The 25476-nt window shown below is 36.1% G+C and overlaps 1 protein-coding gene across 3 annotated transcripts in view; it reads right to left on the bottom strand.

Moving 5' to 3' along the window:
• Nucleotides 1-989: 989 nt before the first annotated feature.
• The window catches only part of LOC148060554 (DNA (cytosine-5)-methyltransferase 3A-like), a 43411-nt gene continuing 18924 nt past the window's right edge, over nt 990-25476 (bottom strand). For 2 of the 3 annotated variants that reach the window (XM_087780260.1, XM_087780261.1), the window contains 16 exons: nt 12887-13300; nt 12658-12816; nt 12477-12584; nt 12237-12393; nt 12020-12166; nt 10979-11023; nt 10794-10873; nt 10615-10727; nt 9490-9758; nt 9275-9420; nt 9124-9214; nt 8906-9054; nt 6377-6462; nt 6237-6306; nt 6032-6150; nt 990-4712 (listed from right to left, as the gene is read on the bottom strand). In XM_087780260.1, the coding sequence (XP_087636386.1) occupies nt 4571-4712; nt 6032-6150; nt 6237-6306; nt 6377-6462; nt 8906-9054; nt 9124-9214; nt 9275-9420; nt 9490-9758; nt 10615-10727; nt 10794-10873; nt 10979-11023; nt 12020-12166; nt 12237-12393; nt 12477-12584; nt 12658-12816; nt 12887-13300 (2295 nt within the window). In that variant the 3' untranslated portion in view covers nt 990-4570. Of the gene's footprint in view, nt 4713-6031; nt 6151-6236; nt 6307-6376; nt 6463-8905; nt 9055-9123; nt 9215-9274; nt 9421-9489; nt 9759-10614; nt 10728-10793; nt 10874-10978; nt 11024-12019; nt 12167-12236; nt 12394-12476; nt 12585-12657; nt 12820-12886; nt 13301-25476 lie in introns of all 3 variants that reach the window. The other variant, XM_087780259.1, reaches the window with a different exon arrangement.

The following is a 25476-nucleotide window of genomic DNA, read 5'->3' as shown; positions in this document are numbered from 1 at the left end:
AGTAGAATTATTATTATTAGTAGAAGCAGGTGTAGTAGTAGTTGTAGAAGAAGTGTAATTATTATTATTAGTAGAAGAAGTAGTCATAGCAGTAGAATTAGTAGTAGTAGTAGTAGGACTAGTAGTAGTATAATTAATAGTAGTAGTAGAAGTAGTAGTAATAGAATTAGTAGTAGTAGTAGAAGTAAAAGTAGAAGTAGTAATAGTAGTAGAATGATTATTATTAGTAGTAGTGGTAAAATTATTATTAGCAGTAGAACTAGTAGTAGTGGTAAAAGTAGTAGGAGTAGAATCAGTAGTAGTAGTAAAAGTATTAGTATTGTTATAAGTTGTAGTAGTAGTAATAGTAGTAGTAGTAGAATTATTATAAGTAGTAGTAGTACTAATAGTCGGAATAGAATCAGTAGTAGTAGAAGTAGTATTAAAAGTAGTAGTAATAGTAGACTCAGTAGAAGTAGTAGAGGTAGTAGTAGTAGTCATAGAATTATTAGTAGTAGTAGAAGTAGTAGACTTATTATTAGTAGTAGAAGGAGTAGTAGTATAAGTAGTAGTAGAATTATTATTAGTAGCAGAATTAGTAGCATCATTATAAGTAGTAGACGTAGTAGTAGTAGTAGTAGAAGAATTAGTATAAGTAGAAGAAGTAGCATTATTATAAGTAGTAGAAGTAGTAGTAGTAGTAGAACCAATAGTAGTAGAAGAAGTAGTATTATTATAAGTAGTAGAAGTACTAGCAGTAGGAGTAGAATCAGTAGTAGTAGCAGTAGTAGAAGTAGAAGTAAGTGGACAAGTGTGTAATGCTTTTAAAAGTTAAAGATGTTTCTAGTTGTGAGTATATGTACATGTACATAAAGGTCGAAGTCCTTCTACTTTGACCTTCATGTACCTTCACACAACCGGACTTAAGTATCATTTAAAGATGTGCAGCTATTCACAGTCGTATATATACATCAAGTGAGTGTAAACCGTGACACAAACAGAAGTACAAGTTCTCACAAAAACAAATACATTTATTCAAGTGTTCTCCAGCACAAGTACACGAGGAGCCTCTTCTCTCATTGACCAGGTTGGTGACGGGGCTCAGGGCGGAGAAAGATGCTACATTTGCTGTACCAACCGAGAGACAGTTCTGACACATATATATTGACCAGTGGAACAAAAAAAGGCAGTAAATCAAAACTCAGTTAAAACAGGAGCTGGAAATGGAGAATATCACGGCGTGGAATGTAGGAATAAGAAGCCTTGAAGCATGGATGATGCTACAGTACAAGTTCATGTCTCACAACGTTCCCACAGATAAAGCACCGACTACAGCGATCTCTATTCTAAAACAATATCGTTTCACCTCTTTTTTTTTCTTTTCAAGTACAAAGTTAAAATGTGTTTTTGAATATATTGTTTCTGAGCAGAATATTTACTACAAGGAACTTAAAAAAAAAACAAACAGACAACTTTATTCCTCTATCGATCAAATATAGACTCGTTTTTTTTGATTGGATCAAAGATTTAGCACCATCGGAAATGAATGAAGAAGGAAATGACGTGGTGTGCGGTTGAAGTCACGGTGAAGGGACAACACTGTGTACTTTCCCCCCTGTTTTTGTCGTCCACTCACACACACACACACACACACACACGCATACACACACACACACACACTCACATACCCAGACAGAGTCGGCAGGTCCAATTACAACCTCTGGTTTGGTCCCAGAGTGAAGGTTTTGGTTACACACATTATAGACTCAGACGCACACACACACACACACACTCTACTGTTACACTTCAGTTGTGTGTCTAAAAATGTAACTTTACACGATGAAACGGGGGGATTTTCCGTTGGACTCGTTGTGCAGTTACGTGGAAGGGAAGTTAAGAAAGTTAAGGAGCATTTTTTATTTTTTAATTCATCATAAAACTGAATTTTTAATTCTAAATCTGCACACAATACAAAATAGACTTGGAGTCTTTTAAACACGAAAAAAATGCTCAAAGCATATTTAGAATCAGATTTTTTTTCAATTTTTGAAGCTAATTTTTTTTTTTCGATGATATATATTAGCAAATAATTATATTTAACATCTTATATGACATTAAAAAGCGATCGATAGCAACAGGACAGAAACGATTATGTACATCATGTACAAAGGCGAGTCGGGGGTAGGATGGGGTCAAAGTTCAATTTGTGCACGGGCAGAACTGATGGCAATAAGGTCACTTAAGAACTCAATATCATCCTAAAAGTTTAAATATATACGTTAGCTTTAGTCTGCGCGGCTCTCGTCGGTTTAAGGTCGCGACGAACCAAAAACGCAGTTACAATCATATTTTTTCTTTTTAAAAGTCTAAAATTTAGATGAAAACAAATAATCTTTAATAAGGGTCGATGACGTCAAAGGGAGATTTTGAGTTTTAAAAACTATACAAAGCATCAAATAATATTCGTCAAAATCCATGGTCGCACTTGTAATGTATACAAAAGCGTATAACAACAGGCTGAATCAGTTCACATCATAAATCAACAATGTAAAAAAAAAAAAAACACAAAGAAATCTGAGAAGAAGAGAAAAACATACGTATAAAAAGTGCCTTATTATGTTGATAAAAGAGCACAAAATTGCTATAAAAAGGTAGAAGAACCGTGTGAAGCCGCACCATGTGTTACAGTTTCGAGAGACGCGGCTCGTGTTTTCGCCGCAAGTCTCAGCGCTCGATAGCAGTTGTACAGTGTTGTCGCGGCGACACTAGAAAAAGTAGTTCCACCGCCGACTTGTGATCTTAAGAAGTTTCAAATATGACGGGAAACACGGTCGCACATGTGGCAAAGGTTCTGTTTGTGCAGAGAGCCTGAGTCGAGAGACGTGAGCACCAGAAGTAGATATATATATGGATTTATATATATATATATATAATTTTAAAAAAAGCTTTGATTTCGCAGTCGGTCGCTACTACAGTTTGTAGGAAGTAAACAAAAACGGCACAGAACAGAATAAGTGAGTGAAAGGGCTGCACTCCATCTTTGAAAAATACTCACAATACTGAGGTAAAAATGTTTCATTTCAAACTAGCTATCAACGTTGAAAATCAATTATAAACAAGATGATGTCACAGAAGGAGTACTAGTACTAGCAAGTATCACTTTCACGTGCTATTTAATCGAAGATAAAATACACGGTTGTGTAGAACAAAAATGTGTTTTATTTATATTTTAAAACCTAGCTCAATTAAACTAACAAAAGTGATATTCCCGTCTTTTAAAAACAATTGCGTCTCATTTGTTTGTGTAAACTAAGAGCCATATTTATAATAATAATATTGATGTTTTTTAGATTATTAACACAATGAAAAATTATGTTTTGTTATGTAAATATCACAACCAAAATGGAGGCTAATACCTTAGCTTAGCCTATATTTACAGGCCAGAAAATAGCACTGTGAACATCCTGAATCCAAAGAACATCTACAGAAATAGATTTTTAAGAAATTTTGACAATTAATTTTGCTTTAAAAACCCAATAAAAACAAGCTAACTTACTTGCTAGTTGGTCAGAGCACTGGAGAGTAGCATCATGTTAGCAGCTTACCGTTGCTAACACGGATAGCATGATGTTAGCAGCTAACCGTTGCTAACACGGATATCATGATGTTAGCAGCTAACCGTTGCTAACGTTGCAGCAAACTACTACAGCGCAGCCATTCGTTTTATAATAATGATAATAATAATAATAATAATAATAATAATAATAATAATAATAATAATAATAATAATAATAATAATAATAATAAAATAACGGATTATTGTTAAAATACTAAATATTTGTTCTCGTTCAACACAGTTTAATTTGAAGTATATTTAACTTAGCACCATAAATACACATTTTAAGTCAACACAGGCCACATGAAAATGACCCCTGGAACCTCAAGTTTGACTCAAGAATTAGAGATGAGTTGAAATGGATGGATTTGTTTACGTAACATGGATATAAGTTGATACAGTCCTGGTTCTAAAAGTCATAAATACAAACATAATCTCAATTTGTAACGTTATAAAAAAATCCTATAACTTTGTGCAATCCCCCTGTGCAGCCGTGAAGTGATTGTTGCCACATGAGCGAGGATGTTTCCCGTCATGATGGAGCACCATGGTATTGTAACCATTTGTTTTTTTTTACAGTAGTACCTTAACCTTTAGTAAAGAAAACTGTAAACAAAGAGGTATATGTGATCTGGTGTTTTGGACTCTGAGAGACTCGTAACTTTTCCCAACACTGAAGACAAACCGTCTTTTTTTTCCTTTCACGTCTCAGTAGGTGGAAGAACACGAAGCCCTGATGTGTTGCCGTCTCAGACGTCTTGTTATCATAAAACAAAAACACGCTAATGTCTCAGTGCTGTGAGTAGAAAGCATAGTCTCAAGTATAGCTCGCACAAAACAACTTAATAACACTGCTAAAAAATAAAAAATGCAAAAACAAAATTAAATAGAATTACAATTTCAAATCATGTGAATTCTAACATCGACTGTCAAATTATAACGGTGGATCATTTTTTTTTTTTCACCCACACTCGCTCAGACGCAGGCGAAGTAATCTTTGAGGGGAGCGAAGAGGTGGCGGATGACGGGGACGCTCCACGACCGGCCCAGGAGCCTCTGCCTCGCCAGACGACTCATGTTGGACACGTCCGTGTAGTGGACCGGGAAGCCGAACACCCTGCGAGTCAAACGTTTGAAGGAGATAACCCCCGGAATTGTCATTTAGAGAAACACATGACATGCACACAAAATATTACCCTTTTTTTTATCTTTATAGAATATACATTTCATGGTGCTAAATTTCACACAAGAATGACTGAAGTTAGCATAGTTATCAACAAGCTAAGCTAGAAAGTAGAAGTGTGTATTGTAATTGTTATTTGCTAAACATAAAAGTACAAAAAAAACATTATAGTTATGTTATTGATCATTTACAGAATAAAAAGTCAAGATCCAAAGCGTTACAGGGTGCTCAATTTCACCCAAGAACGACCACAGCTAGCATAGCTATCAACAAGCTAAGCTAGCAAGTAGGGTAAGTATTTTAATTCTAATTTGCTAAACGTAAAAGTACAAAAACATATTATAGTTATGTTATTGATAATTTACAGAATTAAGAGTCAAGAGCCAAAGTGTTACGGGGTGGTGAATTACACCCAAGAATCACCGCCGATAGCATAGTTATCAACGAGCTAAGCTAGCAAGTATGGTGCACATTGTAATTGTTATTTGCTAAACATAAAAGTACAAAAAAAAACATTATAGTTATGTTATGATCATTTACAGAATTAAGAGTCCAGATCCAAAGCTTTACGGGTTGCTAAATTTCCCCCAAGAATAACCGCAGCTAGCATAGTTATCGACAAGCTAGGCTAGCAAGAATGTGGTGATACGATATGTATTACGAAACAGCGGCAACGATACGATACATGATAGGATTTATTGCGGAAATAATTTCTTACACCCCTATTAGCAAGTATATCATTTTGTTGATAAAGTTTAGTTTGCTAAACATAAAAATACAAAAAAACATATTATAGTTATGTTATTGATAATTTAGAGAATTAAGTGTCAAGATCCAAAGCGTTACGGGGTGCTAAATTTCACCTAGGAATGACTGAAGTTAACATTGTTATCAACAAGCTAAGCTAGCAAGTAAGGGTGTTTATTGTAATTGTTATTTGCTAAACATAAAAGTACAAAAAAAACATATTATAGTTATGTTATTGATCATTTACAGAATTAAAAGTCAAGATCCAAACTTTTACGGGGTGCTAAATTTAGCCCACGAATGACCGCAGCTAGCATAGCAAGCTAGCAAGTTTAAGTTTGTATTGTTATTGTTATTTGCTAAACATAAAAGTACAAAAAAACAAGTTAAATCAAGTGTTTTAAAACAGAAAAAATCAACAAAATATTAAAGTACAAAAAACTAAATCCTGACGATTTCTTATCAATACTCATTTAAAAATATAATTTTCTTTGATTGACACTCACCTCTCCATCTCAGTGCACCACAGAATATCCTCCTTCTCGTTCATGTAAACCGGGAAGTGCTGGTCCTTGCCCTGCTTGATGGAGTTGGACCTGGTGGTGATGGTCCTCACCTTCCCGAACTGAAGGGAATAAAACAGTCGTTACCTTCACCTGCCACTAAGGGTCGCCAGTGCGCCGAGATTTTTTTTTTCTTCCAGACTCTAACCTTGGCCGTCCTGCCGTGTTCCAGACACTCCTGCAGATCTAACCTGTCGTTAAACATGGCGGACAAAGGCCTGAGGAGACAAACATGGACGAGTGAGGAGAATCTCAGACACGTGTTGACGTCGACTTTTGTTCGCTCACCTGTTCATTCCAGGCAGGTTACCCCAGAAGTAGCGAGCACGGTGAGCAGCAGACACTTCCTTGGCGTCGATCATTACGGGGTTACACTAGAGAACACATGGATTTTTTTTAAAGATTGTTTACGTCACATCTTGGACTTCAAATCTTAACAGGAGCCAAGGACTCAAGCTGACAATTTTCTAACTTAAATTATAAAGATGTGATTTTTGTTTTTGATATTTTTGGTGGTTTGATAGCGTCTGATGTAACTATTTTTATGGACTTTAATGCTATCAAATGTCTTAAAAAATATATATCTATATATATTTTTTAATGTACGCTTTACGCCCAGGGACGACGTATTTATGAATTTATTTATAAATGCATGCATTAAATTAATATGTACGAAATCTTTATGATCTTAAACATATATATAAAAATGTAATATAAATGTATGCCTTATTGTCAAGGTGGGAGGACATTTTCATGACATTAAATATCTAAAATAATATTATAGTTATGTGTTACATCATATATAAATATAATTTAGTTAACGATTAATTCATCCACTCTGTGAAAAAAAACAGCTCAATGTTCCTGTGGTTGAAGGACTTTTTAATGACATTAAATATGTTAAAAAATGTTGTTTTATACTGTATTCTGTATTATAATGTATTCCTTACATCAAAAAATATTAGTTTATGTAATTCTGTCTGTTACGCGGTGGTAAAAAAAAGTTAAAATACTCATATACTCATAAACAATGAGACCTGAGTCACTAAAAAATATATTTTATGTCTGAGGTAACTGCTTTCATTTGTTTTCAAACCAAAATATGTCCGAACATCAGCTTTAAAAGCTGCTGGAGTCACTGTATCCTCTCGTCCTCAGTTGTAACCGCTTTCATTTGTTTTGAAACCAAATTATGTCCAAACATCAGCTTTAAAAGCTGCTGGAGTCACTGTATCCTCTCGTCCTCAGTTGTAACCGCTTTCATTTGTTTTGAAACCAAATTATGTCCAAACATCAGCTTTAAAAGCTGCTGGAGTCACTGTATCCTCTCGTCCTCAGTTGTAACCGCTTTCATTTGTTTTGAAACCAAATTATGACCAAACATCAGCTTTAAAAGCTGCTGGAGTCACTGTATCCTCTCGTCCTCAGTTGTAACCGCTTTCATTTGTTTTGAAACCAAATTATGTCCAAACATCAGCTTTAAAAGCTGCTGGAGTCACTGTATCCTCTCGTCCTCAGTTGTAACCGCTTTCATTTGTTTTGAAACCAAATTATGTCCAAACATCAGCTTTAAAAGCTGCTGGAGTCACTGTATCCTCTCGTCCTCAGTTGTAACCGCTTTCATTTGTTTTGAAACCAAATTATGTCCAAACATCAGCTTTAAAAGCTGCTGGAGTCACTGTATCCTCTCGTCCTCAGTTGTAACCGCTTTCATTTGTTTTGAAACCAAATTATGTCCAAACATCAGCTTTAAAAGCTGCTGGAGTCACTGTATCCTCTCGTCCTCAGTTGTAACCGCTTTCATTTGTTTTGAAACCAAATTATGACCAAACATCAGCTTTAAAAGCTGCTGGAGTCACTGTATCCTCTCGTCCTCAGTTGTAACCGCTTTCATTTGTTTTGAAACCAAATTATGTCCAAACATCAGCTTTAAAAGCTGCTGGAGTCACTGTATCCTCTCGTCCTCAGTTGTAACCGCTTTCATTTGTTTTGAAACCAAATTATGTCCAAACATCAGCTTTAAAAGCTGCTGGAGTCACTGTATCCTCTCGTCCTCAGTTGTAACCGCTTTCATTTGTTTTGAAACCAAATTATGTCCAAACATCAGCTTTATCCTCAGCTTATCCTCTCATCCTCAGTATCTCCAGGATTTTATTGTTCCCTCAGCAGTAGAGGACGTAATGACTGCTGCCCTCTAGCGGCCAGAAGATTAATTGCAACACAATAATGAACAAGCGTTAAATATTTGCATGCTATTTGAAAGTAAACCAAAATGATTTTATATTATACACACTTTATTGACATTAATTAATTCAATGTATTACTTGATTTACCTGGAGACACATTGATTGATCGATTTATTTGTATTTCAATAGGATCTATTTCTTTCTTTATGTCCCTTGAAGTGGCAAAAATATATATTTTTATTTATCATCCTTCCCTTTCCTTGTAAATGGCATGGACACCCTGGAAAGTATTTTTTATTTTCTTACCTCGGTTTTATGAAATATTTTAAATAACATTTACATTTGATCATATATTTATCCTTTACGCTGACAAATGGAAGGAATCTTGTCTGTTATGTGGTGGTAAAGATGAATTCAACTACTCCAAGAAAAAAGGATGTACAATATATGTATGTGTTAAGTCATATATGAATATAATTTTTTCCGTTACGAGGGTGTTAACAATGAATCTTCTAAAAAAAAGAATGTTATTCCTGAGTTTCGAGGACTTTTTTATGACATTAAACATGTTTTACGTTCTACAAATGGAAGGAATCTTGTCCGTTCCAGGTTCATTTTTGTGGAGACTGACCTCCAGGAAGCGAGATATGTCGCGCTTGTCGCTGACGCCCATGGCCACCACGTTCTCGAAGAGCCAGAAGAACGGACGCTCGTCTCCGACCTTCGGCCGAGCTTCGTGGAGCAACCGGTAGAACTCGAAGAACAGTCGCCCGGTTCCTTCTGTGCGGTCCAGAAAAATGTGATTGAAAAACCAGCAACTACAGAGACTTCTTACTAATCCAAACATACCGAAAAGACCTTTCCTCGCAGGGTTGACTATGGACAGATCGTTGCAAGGACTTCCACCGATGACCAGGTCGAAGGGACCCCACTCGTTCAACTGGACAAACGCTCGGTTAAACGGACGGATAGAAAACATCTCGAACACGACTGGACTCACGTGTTTACGCGTGACGTTCCTCACGTCGCCCACGTACATGATGCGACCCTGATGCCGAACGATTCCTACAGTGATGGAGTCTTCGCACACTTCCGAGGCCACGTATCGATCCACCTCGATGCCCAGCTCCCTCAGCACCAGCAGACCTGAACCAGGAAATCATTTATTTATTTAAAATTCAATTTAAAAAGACGGTTGAATGAGCTCGGACTCGCCTGTCGCGATGCCGTCAAAGAGCGACAGGACGCGGATGGGTTTCCTCTTCTCCACCATGACCGGGGCGTAAAGCTTGGTGGGCTCGAAGTCCTGGTCGTGGTTCTTGGCGAAGAAGTGCTGCAGACGACAAGGCCAGTCGCCGCGACGCTCCAACATGCCCGACGTGTTCTTCGGACAACACATGTAGCAGTTCCAGGGGTCTTCCTTGATGGCTGATTGAGCTGCTCCCTGACCCACCAGGAGGTCCACGCACTCCACACAGAAGCACCTGAGAAAGACCACAAGTTATTAGCATTAGGCTAACATAGAAGTGCGTTCATTCTGGTGCCCTTTTTTTTTTTTCTTTCACTCGTATGGCCTCTCATCGCTCCCGCTAAAGCTAACAACTACAATTAAAAAAAAAATCAACTTTCATTTGACTTTTGGGACAAAATGCTTTCTTACTATGTGATATCGTTTTGAAAAACTAGACGCAGGTTCAAATCCTGTTAAGGGAATCTTTTTTTTTTAAATTATTATAACAGTATTTACGTAATTATCTTCATTCAAATTTCAAGATTTCAGGAATAGGCTGCAATTGTTAGCAAAAGGCTAATTGTTAGCAATAAGCTAGTTGTTAAAAATAGGCTGCAATTGTTAGCAATAGGCTAATCGTTAGCAATAGACTACCATTTTTAGTCATAGACCATTTTTTAGCAATAGGCTGGTTGTTAGCAAAAGGCTAAGTGTTGGAAATAGTTAGCAATAGGCCAATTGTTAGCATATAGGCCAATTGTTAGCAATAGGCAAATAATTAGCAATAGGCTAATTGTAAGCAATAGGCTAATTGTTAGCAATAGACTTATTGTTAGCAAAAGGCTAATTATTGCAAATAGTTAGCAATAGGCCAATTGTTAGCAATAGACAAATAGTTAGCAATAGGCAAATTGTTAGCAAAAGGCAAATTGTTAGCAATAGGCTAATTGTTGGCAATAGACTTATTGTTATAGGGTTATAGATATAATTGTATATCATGTTTAAAATTGTTTTGTTAATCGATTTGATTCTATGCTGTGTTTACACATTTTTGAAAAGAACTCCTTGGCAGAGGTATGTGCCGTCAAAGTGCTTCCAGCCGAACTCACCGACAACAGTTGTTGTTTCCACACATGAGCACTTCTCGTCCTCCGCAGCAGATGGTGCAGTACGACTGGTAGCCGTCGTCGTCGTACTGATAAGCACACTCTAGGAAGCAGTTCTGTGACAAACACCACAAGAGGTCATGACCTTTAAAGTTGTCTCGGTGACCTCCGCCCTCACTCACCTTACAGCTCTGGCACATTCCTCCGGCGAACAATGGGTGTTCCAGGCCCACGTTGAGACTTCCACAGGAGATGCAGATGTCTGAGGGAAGAGGAGTGAAGGTCAGATGTAGGTCAGATGGAGGTCGGATGGAGGTCAGATGGAGGTCAGATGGAGGTCAGATGTAAGATGACCAGGAACTCTTACCTTCGATGCTGCGACACTTTTGTCTCACTTCATGAACCAGTCGCTCTAAAAACACAACAGATCCTCCAGTTAATGACAGTAGACTGAGGTGAAAACATCCATCATTCATTTAATCTAACAATTCATCAATTCATCCATTTATCCTTTTATCCATCTATCCATCTATCCATTTATCCATTCCGATTATCTATCTATACCCCCCTCTATCCATCCCTATATCCATTAATTTATCCATTCATCTCTCAATCCATCCAGAAATGTATCCATTTATCCAGCCATTAATTTTTCTATCCACCAATTTATCTTTCTTACTTACTTACTTACTTACTTTCTATCATTTATCTATCATCCATCCTTCCATTCATTCATCCATCCATCAGTCTGCCCATCATTCAACCTTCCATCATTTATCTATCCACATATACATTCATCAATCTATCCATCCATCTATCCATCTATCATTTATCCATTTATCCATTCATCCATCTATCCATCTATCATTTATTAATTTATTCATTCATCCATCTATCGATCTATCATTTATTAATTTATTCATTCATCCATCTATCCATTTATCCATCTATCCATTTATCCATCTATCTATTCATTTATCCATCTATCCATTTATCCATCCATCCATCTATCTATACATTCATACATCCATCTATTTATCCATTTATCTATCCATTTATCCATCCATCCATTTATCCATCTATCCATTCATCCATCCACCCACATGTGCATATAGCCATCCATCCATTAATTCATCCATCCATCTATCCATTTATCAATCCATCTATCCATCCATCCATCTATCCATTTATCTATCCATCTATCCATCTATTCATCTATCCACCCACATATGCATACAGATATCCATCCATCCATCCATCCATCATTTATCTACCCATCCGTCCATGCATCATCCATCCATCCATCATTTATCCATCCATCCATCCATCCATCCATCCATCCATCCATCCATCCATCCATCCATCCATCCATCCATCCATCCATAAATTAACTAAATGAGTGACTCACCTCTCGTCCTTTCATCGACGAGCTCTCTAACCTTCAGTTTCTCAACTGTGCTTTTGCGAGGCTTCTTCGCCGGAGGAGGAGAGTACGCTGCCGTCTCTGGCTCCGCCCACATCTCGCGGTACACCTCCTTCTCTGGGTTCTGTTCCTCTGGAGGTTTGCAACGGATCAGTCGTCAAATAATCAAACTGAATGGTAATTTTGTGATTCTGCACTTTACCTTCTGTAGGATCCAAACCCTTCGGTCCGGTCGGCAGGAAGCCGGTTATCGCCCACTCGATCATCTGCTTTGTCAGCATTTCGACTGACTTTGAGGTCTCTGTTTCGTCACTGGCGTGACAGCCCACGAAGGTTTTGCCGGCCCGCGTGCTCGCCACCTAAACACCGGGGAGAACATAGACTTTTAGAGTTCAAGGCATCAACCTGATGAAACCAGTCGTTCACCTCCACCTCGACTCACCTGCAGCACCTCGAAGATGGCTTTCTTGTACATGGGTTGTTTGCTGTAGGTCGGCTGGTGAAAGGCACTGCTGAAGGAGCTTAAAGGCAACAGTTTCTCGACACAAACCTGCACCCATCAAATCCCGAGAGATGATTATCGTTCGAAATTCAAAACAAACGAGAAGCCGCCAGAGACTCACCACGGAGAACTTCCCGTCCCCGAACCACATGACCCACCGGGTCCCCTCGGCGGCCCGGCTCCGGCCCGTCATCCACCAGGATACGATCCGGCCGGGCCACCACGAGAACCCTCGCAGCTTCCCCCAGACCAGCTCGCCGATGCCGAACCCACGCTCGTCCTGCTGCGAAAACATTATGACCGGATGAAGATGAGAATTTTAAAGTGAGAGGAATTGAACCAGCAACTACCTCGTATTCAGGTTCAGTGTCTGCAGACTTGGGGGACGTTTTGTTTCCATTCTGTATCGCAACAGGTTCAGGGGTCGTGGCCACAGCGGGGGAGGCGGGCTCAGTGGTCTGCTGTTGTTTTTGCTTCGGCTGCTCTTCTTCTTCTTCTTTTTCTGGCTCTTGTTGCTTCGGCTGCTCTTCTTCTTCTTCTTCTTCTTCTGGCTCTTGTTGCTGTGGCGGCGGCGGAGGAGGAGTCTGCGGCGACTGTTGCTGACACGGGGGATGAGCGTGTGGCGGCGGCGGCTGAGGCAGCTGCTGTTTTGAAGGCGGCGGGTGCTTGATTATCGAGACTTTTCTCTTCAGGGTCTCGCTGTCACAGTCCGTTTGATCCTTTATCACATTCATCGCTGACGTCACTTTGGCCTTCTTGTCTGCCTGGAACACACAGAGGAGCGACACAACATCAGGACCATGATGTCGCCCTGATCCACTTGTCGCTGTTGAAGCTAGTTTTGATTTTAGCGGTAAAGATTTAGATCTTTACTAAATGTCAGTCAGCTCAGATCCTTAAAAGTTAGCCAGAGTGTATTAAAATATCAAATTTTAAATAGAATATTTTATATTTAATGGTGGAGATACATTTTAACATGCTAATAATGCCAAGATGCCAACATCGTATTCACACAACAACAAAAAATGAACAATTGATTAAAATAGGTTTTAAAATAGGTGAAAAATGCTGCAAAGGTGCGACAAAGCTAACATGCTACAAAGCTAACATGTTATCTCAACATGCAAACTGGTAAATGGATACTCATTTATATTAAATTAATAATTTAATTTTACACTTTTATAATTTTTTAATTTCATAATTTTAAAATTTTACTTTAACTTTTATAACTTTTATAATGTCATAACTAAATGGATACATTTAGTTTTGCAAACGGTAAATAGCAACAACAAAGTAGCTACACAAATGCAATGTTCTGACACCGGGGGGAGCCAGAAACAATAATTTCAAGCTCACATATTGTTTCTTTAACCCTTGTTTTATCTCAGGGTCACAGTTGTTTCAGGGCCTCTGGGTCACCCTGACTGGTTAAGTAAGTAAATGAGGGACATGATGAGTGTCTTAAAGATTAGCCAGAGAGCCATAAACTACCAACAAAGCAAAATAAAGTAAAGTAAAAAAAAACAAAGCAAAATAAAGTAAAGTAAAATATCAACAAAGCAAAAAAAAGTAAAGTAAAATATCAACAAAGCAAAAAAAAGTAAAGTAAAATACCAACAAAGCAAAATTAATTAAAGTAAAATACCAACAAAGCTAAATAAAGTAAAGTAAAATATCAACAAAGCTAAATAAAGTAAAGTAAAATACCAACAAAGCTAAGTTAAGTAAAATATCAACAATGCAAAATAAAGTAAAGTAAAATATCAACAAAGCAAAAAAGAGTAAAGTAAAATACCAACAAAGCTAAGTAAAGTAAAATATCAACAAAGCAAAATAAAGTAAAGTCAAATACCAACAAAGCTAAATAAAGTAAAGTAAAATACCAACAAGGCTAAATAAAGTAAAGGAAAATACCAACAAAGCTAAGTTAAGTAAAATATCAACAATGCAAAATAAAGTAAAGTAAAATATCAACAAAGCAAAAAAGAGTAAAGTAAAATACCAACAAAGCTAAGTAAAGTAAAATATCAACAAAGCAAAATAAAGTAAAGTCAAATACCAACAAAGCTAAATAAAGTAAAGTAAAATACCAACAAGGCTAAATAAAGTAAAGGAAAATACCAACAAAGGAAAATAAAGGAAAGTAAAATACCAACAAAGCAAAAAGAAATAAAACAAGAAACTGCTTCTAAAGCTTTAGAGTCTAACATTTTTAGACATGCGAGTTAAAATGCTAATGGTTGCTACGAAGCTGACATGTTAGCACAAGATGCAAATGGTTGAAAATAAATAGAGACACACTTTATTATACATGATATAAAATAATCTGTTTTATTAACCAACACAGTGAATAGTGCACATGCGGTAAAGGGCAACGGCGCAACTTAGGAGCCACACCAATGCATTGTTCTGACACTAGGGGGAGCCAGAAACATAACTTCAATCTTACATGTTGCTTTTTTTTAAGACAGTAAATGATGGACATTAGGAGTGTCTATTATTCAATATTTATAGTAAATATATGTTTCACTCACGATGAATCTCTTAAAGTGACTAAAGCCTCCTTAAAGGGGGGTCAGATCTTTAACCTACGGTGTCTCCACGGATCTTTGCTCGTTGACCGACCAGCCCCAGCACTCAAAACAAAGTCTTAAAACTGTCCAGTCGTGTGGTTGATAGTCTTTGTAGAAACGTCTTTATCTCTGACCGCCGAGCCCGGTCCAGTGCATACAGTGAGTCTATAGTGTCTATAGTTGCAGCGGGAAGTTCACTGGGTTTGTGGTACCTGACACTGAAGCTCTAGGTCGATCAGAGCGTCGGCTTAAAGCCTCACACGCTAAATCCCCAACAGCTGCACTCGCCCCTGACATCTCTCTCTCTCTCCCTCCGACTCACATGCTTTTCTTCTCTCTCTCCGGCCTGTAAACGTGGGCACATTGTGTGTCTGTAGTCGCGTATGTAAACACGTGTGAGTCATGCTATAGTGTCCGTGTGAGCAGCTGCACTCGCTTCATGCTTCTTTACTCTCAGCAACAGGAGATGGTTTTACTCGCGAGGTTTTACTTTCAGTTTGTTGACACAAGAGAATTGACTTTTTTTTTTCTTAACTGTGGGAACAATCTGACGCCGAATCAAACCAAAAAAATACTTTCAAAAGTTACCGAAACTCTTCAAAGGTTTATCCGATCTAGAAGGTTCAAACAAAAGTTGAATATAGTTCAAAGTCTATTCCATCTTTCGCTCACGATACAATATGATATATTCAGCTCAGGATATGATATATTCAGCTCATGCTATAATATATTCAGCTCATGATACAATACAATATATTCAGCTCAGATTACGATACACTCAGCTCAGGATACAATATATTCAGCTCACGATACAATTTGATACGATATATTTTTCTCGTGATACGATATATTCAGCTCATGATACGATTTGATACGATATATTTTGCTCATGATACAATACAATATATTCAGCTCATGATACGATTTGATACGATATATTTTGCTCATGATACAATACAATATATTCAGCTCACGATACAATTTGATACGATATATTTTTCTCGTGATACGATATATTCAGCTCATGATACGATTTGATACGATATATTTTGCTCATGATACAATACAATATATTCAGCTCATGATACGATTTGATACGATATATTTTGATCATGATACAATATATTCAGCTCATGATACAATACGATATATTCAGCTCACGATACGATATATTCAGCTCACGATACGATACGATATATTCAGCTCATGATACAATATATTTAGCTCACGATACAAAACAATATATTCAGCTCACGATACGATATATTCAGCTCACAATACAATACGATATATATTCAGCTCACAATAGAATACGATATATTCAGCTCATGATACAATACGATATATTCAGCTCATGATACAATACGATATATTCAGCTCAGATTACGATATACTCAGCTCAGGATACAATATATTCAGCTCACGATACAATTTGATACGATATATTTTGCTCGTGATACGATATATTCAGCTCATGATACGATACGATATATTCAGCTCACGATACGATATATTCAGCTCATGATACAATACGATATATTCAGCTCATGATACAATACGATATATTCAGCTCACGATACAATGCTATATATTCAGCTCACGATACAATACGATATATTTAGCTCACGATACGATATATTCAGCTCATGATACAATACGATATATTCAGCTCACGATACAATACAATATATTCAGCTCACGATACAATACGATATATTCAGCTCATGATACGATACGATATATTCAGCTCATGATACAATACGATATATTCAGCTCACGATACAATACGATATATTCAGCTCATGATACAACATGATATATTCAGCTCACGATACAATACGATATATTCAGCTCATGATACAACACGATATATTCAGCTCACGATACAACACGATATATTCAGCTCACGATACGATATATTCAGCTCATGATACAATACGATATATTCAGCTCATGATACAATACGATATATTCAGCTCATGATACAACACGATATATTCAGCTCATGATACAATACGATATATTCAGCTCATGATACAACACGATATATTCAGCTCATGATACAATACGATATATTCAGCTCATGATACAACACGATATATTCAGCTCATGATACAATACAATATATTCAGCTCATGATACAATACGATATATTCAGCTCATGATACAATACGATATATTCAGCTCATGATACAACACGATATATTCAGCTCATGATACAATACGATATATTCAGCTCATGATACAATGCGATATATTCAGCTCACGATACGATACGATATATTCAGCTCATGATACGATACGATATATTCAGCTCACGATACGATACGATATATTCAGCTCATGATACAATACGATATATTCAGCTCATGATACAATACGATATATTCAGCTCATGATACAATACAATATATTTAGCTCACGATACGAAACGATATATTCAGCTCACGATACGATACAATATATTCAGCTCACAATACAATACAATATATATTAAGCTCACGATACAATACAATATATTCATCTCATGATACAATATAATAAAATATTTACTCTTAATATTTGCATGTTAATTACACAGAAAGGGATTTATGTATTTTAGACACACTTAATTGAAAAAGAAAAAAAAATAACTATGATAAAGAACATGATTTAAAAGCCCCCGTCACAAAAATGTATACAATGCAGTTGAATATTGATACAGTAACGTGAAAAAGAATATAAACGTATATTTTTTAAACACATCATTCATGTAATTTCAGAGTTCTTACTCTGTTAAAATGTTTAAAAAAAAATCTATTGAAACTGTTATCACACAGTCAAAATGTTAATTATCTAGAAAAATAGTGATAAAAGCATTGATTTATAGTATTTTTTATTAATTCTTCAGGCGATAAAATCCAAATAAACACGTGAAGGTTCTCGTTCATCCAGGTCTTGGTTATCAAAGTGGTTTAGAAGCGAGTCAACTGGACTGTGTAGAGTTCTGGGAAGATGTTTCATTCCAGAGGTTTCTTCAATTTTGCTTCTTCAAATAGTCCTAGAATTCTACACAGTCCAGTTGACTCGCTTCTGAAACAATTGGAAAATTCAAAAATCTGTTGTGGTTCAGAACTCATTCAAAAAAATTGTCACAAAAAAACACTACTGTTTGGGAAATTAGCAATGAATGGATATTTAAGTACTTTTTGATGAATTTGGTTACAAATATTTCTTATTTAATATCAAAATAAAATTAAAAAATGTCTCCAAAATATTGTTAATTCTGAATAAACCGGGCTTAAACGTCCATGTTTGAACAATTATAAAAGATTTGCTAGCTTAGCATGTCAACTAGATTTCTCATTTACGATAGCTTCAAGCTAACCAACACTTTACATGACCAAATAATCAATAGAATCCCAGGTTATTTGTAATGACATTATGCAGGGTTTTCACTTTACTTAAAGCTCATTAAGTCACCTTGACAAGTAATATACAGTGTATGATACAGTGTCTTCACTACACAACTGTATCATGATACAGTGTCTTCATTACACAGCTGTATCATTATACAGTGTCTTCACTACACAACTGTATCATGATACAGTGTCTTCACTACACAACTGTATCATGATACAGAGTCTTCACTACACAGCTGTATCATGATACAGTGTCTTCACTACACAGCTGTATCATGATAAAGTGTCTTCACTACACAACTGTATCATGATACAGTGTCTTCACTACACAGCTGTATCATGATACAGTGTCTTCACAAAGCCTAATCAACTCATCACTAGTTTCTGTGTCCATGAGCCCCCTGGTGGACGCCCATGTCACCATCTTTGTAACAAAAACACTGTTTGATTGATACTGAATTTTGACTCACTATTTGACTCATGGGTCATACAGTAATAGATTATTATAAATCAGCATTATTTTGGTTTTAACAAGATTTTTGACTTTTATTTAAAGTCATATAAATTTTCCATTTTTTTTAGTGATCATACTTTTGTGTTGTATTTTGAGTTGGTTTGTCACGCGTCTGGTATAAACCAAAAATCCATTATGATTCACCGACACCTTTTTGCAACTTGACCCTGGTGTGCGCCTGCAGCTAAAGATACGAGTCTCCTGGACTGTAAGAAGAAGGAGATAAAGAGTTAAAAATAAGAATTAATATCGTCTGTCCACCTGCCCTAGTTGTCTTTTACACAACAGCTCCACAAAGAGGAGGGGACGCCTGCGAGGCATTGGGGGGTTGCATGGGGAGGGGTTTACATCGGAGAGTAAAAACATGTGGTCTTCCATCAAACCGGCTTTGCTGCAGTTTATAAATATCTGCTCTCTAGTGGTGGATGGATGGTTCAAAGCCCAAGGCCACATGTGTTCACACTGAAGTTCAAGCCTCAGTTCGGATGCCAGTTCCCAGATGGTGAGTTGACGATAACAAGATTGAACGTCCATCGTTCGCCGTCAAAGAGACAAAGTCATGTGATGAAGGTTATAACGAAATAATGATATTAATTTTCAAAAGATAATGCAAAAACAGACAGATTTTGATGTTTATATTTACTTGTATGGCTTCAAACTGCTGCTGCATAAGCGCATAGCTCTAGTTAAAAACTAGCAAAACACCAAAACTTATTAGCTTCATAAAATTTTGGTGACAAAATGTTGCTTTAAGAGAACTTTGTAATGGTGCTAAGCTAATGCTACTGGTTTAGTAGCGTTTGTCAGAAGTATTTGTTTCCAATATTTGCGAAGACATTTATTAATAACAGAAGTTGTTTATTTTGTTATTAATAATATTGTTATAATTGTTTTTATAAAGTAATTTAAAATGAGCTTTGTGATAGAGTTCAATTACGCAAGTGAAATAAACAATATATTTGAATGAATTTTGTAATGTACAGTAGATGAAAACAAGGGCTGAAGGGATACATTAGTCTCGCCATACGATATATTCAGCTCATGTTATGTTTTGACACAATATATTTAGCCAACAATACAATAGAATACAATCTATCCATCTATTTTTCTATCTATTCCACTTACAATATGATTCGATACAATATATTTCACTTACGATAAAAAAACAATATATTCAGCTCATGATATGATTCAATACAATATATTCAGCTCATGATACAATATGATATATTCAGCTCATGATACAATACAATATATTCAGCTCATGATACGATACGATATATTCAGCTCATGATACGATACAATATATTCAGCTCATGATACGATACAATATATTCATCTCATGATACGATACGATATATTCAGCTCATGATACGATACGATATATTCAGCTCATGATACAATACGATATATTCAGCTCATGATACGATATGATATATTCAGCGTATGATACGATACAATATATTCAGCTCATGATACAATACAATATATTCAGCTCATGATACGATACGATATATTCAGCTCATGATACGATACGATATATTCAGCTCATGATACGATACAATATATTCAGCTCATGATACGATATATTCAGCTCATGATATGATACGATATATTCAGCTCATGATACAATACAATATTTTCAGCTCATGATACGATACAATATATTCAGCTCATGATACGATATATTCAGCTCATGATACAGTACAATATATTCAGCTCATGATACGATACGATATATTCAGCTCATGATACGATATATTCAGCTCATGATATGATACGATATATTCAGTTCATGATACGATACAATATATTCAGCTCGTGATACGATACAATATATTCAGCTCATGATGCAATACAATATATTCAGCTCATGATACGATATGATATATTCAGCTCATGATACAATACGATATATTCAGCTCATAATACAATACGATATATTCAGCTCATGATACGATACGATATATTCAGCTCATTATAAGATTCAATACGATATATTTCGCTCACGATACAATACAATATATTCAGCTCATTATACGATACGATATATTCAGCTCGTTATACGATTCAAAACGATATATTTCTCTCATGATACGATACAATGTATTCAGCCTATGATACAATACAATATATTTTTCTCACGATACAATTAGTAAGTAAGTAATTTGTATTTGTATAGCGCTTTTCCAGACCAGGGTCACAAAGCACTTAAACAATCAAAACAATACTCAATAAAATATATACTTTAAAGGTCAAGATAACACTGAGACAAACACAGGAGTTTCAGAAATATATATAAAGTATTCATGATATGATACGATATATTCAGCTCATGATACTATTCAATACAATATATTCAGCTCATGATACAATACAATATATTTAGCTCACTAAACAATACAATATATTCAGCTCATGATACAATACAATATATTTAGCTCACTAAACAATACAATATATTTAGCTCATGATACAATACAATATATTCAGCTCATGATATTATTCAATACTATATATTTTGCTCACGATACAATATATTCAGCTCATGATAATATTCAATAAAATATATTTTGCTCACGATACAATACAATATATTCAGTTCATGATATGATACGATATATTCAGCTCATGATACTATTCAATACTATATATTCAGCTCATGATACTATTCAATACTATATATTCAGCTCATGATACAATATAATATGCGCTCTTAATATTTGCATATTAATTGTACAAAAAAGATTTATGTATTTTAGACACACTTTGAAAAAACAAGAAAGATGATTTAAATACCGCGTCCCAAAAATGTATACAATGCTGTCGAATATCGATACAGTAACGTGAAAAATAAGAAATATAAGATAATATACATATAAAATATATACAGTATATATACCCCCTTATCAAAACATGTTTTACTTCAAAGAAGGGTTGTCAACAACACAAACTAAAGTGGAGACTTTTAAAGGAGCAGTTCATCTAACTGGACTCAAAATCCAAACACAACCTAAAACCGGACCAACAAACAACAAACTATCCGCATCTTCCATCGTCCAAAAAAACAAAATATATTCTCCAAAAAATCAAATAAGGAACGCTTTAAGATGAAGGTCCATTCCCTGCAAATAAAGTATGTGTTATTGTGTCAATAATTATGTTCTAGTCTTTAGATTTTGGTTGTATTTGATCATAAACGACAGAAGTAACACAACAGTATCCTCCAGATCTCTACACTAAAGCTAGTGTTTCACTGCTATCTTCCCTGTGTTCAGGGTCTGCTTCTCCTCTGGGAAAATGAGAAAAGTGACGCTCAGGACTCCACAGAGGGAGCGGGAGAAGAAAGTACAGTGGCTATAGGAACCAGATATTTGCCCCTGGACTACTTCCCAGTTGTAAAAAAAAAAATGCCCCTTTTCGAGGGCCTCACAGTGTGAGTGCTGCACCAAAGAGGAAATATAGTAAAAGAGGTGGCAGAGACACAATGCTGCCTTTATCGTTCCACACGCCTGCCCGTCACCCGCGGACCACAAACACCTCGACTTATATCCCCCGTCGCTCTGAGGTACGAGCCGCAGTACCGGGTCGAGACGAGTACACAACGCTGCACAATCCCGACTTGGAAGTCGAGTGCGACAGGATTCCCCCCGAGGGGTTCTCGGGGTGACGGAGTACACCGGGAGAGAGAGAGAGAGAGAGAGAGAGAGAGAAGAAAAAAAAAAAGATCTCTCTCCTGCTCGGATTGGAGACAGAAGATCAGCTCTGAGTGCAAACGTTGGTCAAAATAAAGTGTCGCCGGACGGCGCGATGCGATGTGACAGTGAGTCTTTGAAGCAGCACAAAAGAGTTTGACCTTTGAATGCAGCGAGTTCCTCATGCGCACCGGGCAGGAGGGGCGCGGCGGGGGGGCTGTTTTGTCTAATTGTTTGATGGATTATACAGTGCAATGTGTCTTTTTTTTTTTAAGAGAACGCTTCCATGTATCCGGGCAGTGACTCGTGTTCGACGGCGTGATGACTTGATGTGTGAGGAGCCATGATTTAAAATGATAGCTTCAGTAGTTAAGATGGGTTTTTTTTCACCGCTATCACGTCATAAAACGTAAATATACTGTATATCACAACGACCGTTTGAACAGGAAATCAGTTGCTACTAGCGCACATGCTAACCTCTCGAAATACACATCATTCCATCAAGGAAACACAAATTAAAAACACACAATTATATCACGGTTTGTCAGTAGCTAGCAACACAGAATAAACAACTTTAGTAAACAAAACAGACCAACCAAAAGCCAGAAAAAAGTTTTCGCTGAATTCATACGGAGCTAGCGGAGAAAAAGCCATTCAAGTGAAGGATAAAATCTATGTGAAAAATTGAGAACAATATCAGAATCTTATCACCTAACGTATCATTTGTAACCGAAAAGCCCAAAACTCAGTTTAAACATGAAATCAGTTGGTGACAAAGTTGTTACCGAATGAAAAACGTATCCTTTTTAACAAATTAATTTGGGGGGAACTTGATAAGAAAATAACTTGATAGAAACTTTAAAATGTTCAGTCTAAATACAACTTCACACAACTATTGGAATTTAAAAAAGAAAATATTAAAATTTAAAAAAAAAACAACTAAAAACACACAGGTTTGTCAGTTTCAACATTAACTCTGTGGCTATCAAATGAGCTAACTTCCTGGATTGAACCACTTTAGTAAAAAGGCGACCATCAAAAAGCCGGACAAAAGTTTTCACTGAATTCAGACAGAGCTAGCAGAGAAAAAGCCATTCAATTTGATGATAAAAACCCACGTGAATCCAGATGAAAATTGAGAACGATATCAAAGTCGTATCACTTCTACGTTAGATTATTTGTAACCAAAAACACAAAAACTCGACAGTTTCAACATTAAATCAGTTTGTGACAAAGATCTTAATGACTGAAAAATGCATCCTTTCAACAACCACGAACAAGAAAACTAGGATTCATTTGGGGGGAACTTGATAAGAAAAGAACTTGATAGAAACTTTAAAACGTTCAGTCTAAATACAACTTCACACCAGTATTGGAATTTAAAAATTTAAATTAAAAACTAAACTAAAAACACACAGGTTTGTCAGTTTCAACATTAACTCTGTGGCTAGCAAGAGAGCTAACTTCCTGGATTGAACCACTTTAGTAAACAAGTTTTCGCTGAATTCATACGGAACTAACAGAGTTAAAGCCATTCAAGTGAAAGATAAAATCTACGTGAATCCAGTTGAAAATTAAGAAGCCATTTAAATTCATGATTGAACCTTCAAAACTTTCAGTCTAAATACAACTTTGGACCACAGACAAAAAAGTTTGGAACAGACCAAAAAATTGACAAGCCTTTCAAGTGAATGATAAAACCTAGAAAACTTTCGTGAATCTACTAAACCTTAACTGGTATCTCTTCAAAGTTTGATCACTTGAAACCAAAAAAACTAAAAACAAACTCGACAGTTTGAATATAAAATCCGTTGCCCGCTAAAGTGTTACTTCCTGGAACACACATCCTTCCAACAACCAAAAATAACACAATTCAGATACATAGTGGAAACTAAGAAAAGCCCAAGTTCTTTTCTAGATTTAAATCTATCCATGTGAGCAGCAGAGAGAAGCCATACGAGTGACGATAAAACTTCCAAACTTTTGTCAATCTAAATAAAACACCACCTAATTCAAGTCACTTCTGGCTTAAACCATTCTAATAACCAACACTAAAAAAAACATGATCAAGTTTTAGATTGGCAGTTTGAACCAAAAAAACACAAAATCACAAGCTAGCAAAGTTGCTAAAGACTTCCTGGAGTACACACATTTGAAACAACTATATTAAATAAAATAGATTAATAAAGTACCAAAAAACACACAATCACAAGCTAGCAAAGCTGCTAACTTCCAGGAATACACACCTTTAAAACAAGTATATTAAATAAAGTGGATAAATAAAGTACCAAAAAAAAACACAATCACAAGCTAGCAAAGTTGCTAACTTCCAGGAATACACACCTTTGAAACAACTATATTAAATAAAGTAGATAAATAAAGTACCAAAAAACACACAATCACGAACTAGCAAAGTTGCTTACTTCCTGGAATACACACCTTTAAAACAACTATATTAAATAAAGTAGATAAATAAAGTACCAAAAAAAAAAAAGAATCACAAGCTAGCAAAGTTGCTAACTTCCTGGAATACACATCTTTTGAAACAACTATATTAAATAAAGTAGATAAATAAAGTACCAAAAAACATACAATCACAAGCTAGCAAAGTTGCTAACTTCCAGGAATACACACCTTTGAGACAACTATATTAAATAAATCAGATGAATAAAGTACCATAAAACATACAATCACAAGCTAGCAAAGTTGCTTACTTCCTGGAGTACATACCTTTGAAACAACTATATTAAATAAATC

The sequence above is a fragment of the Callionymus lyra genome, chromosome 18 (assembly GCF_982586985.1).
Source record: "Callionymus lyra chromosome 18, fCalLyr1.hap1.1, whole genome shotgun sequence".
NCBI classification, from domain to species: Eukaryota; Metazoa; Chordata; class Actinopteri; order Syngnathiformes; family Callionymidae; genus Callionymus; species Callionymus lyra.
The sequence above is the reverse complement of the archived record's forward strand: the minus strand, read 5'-3'. Positions and strand labels throughout refer to the sequence as shown.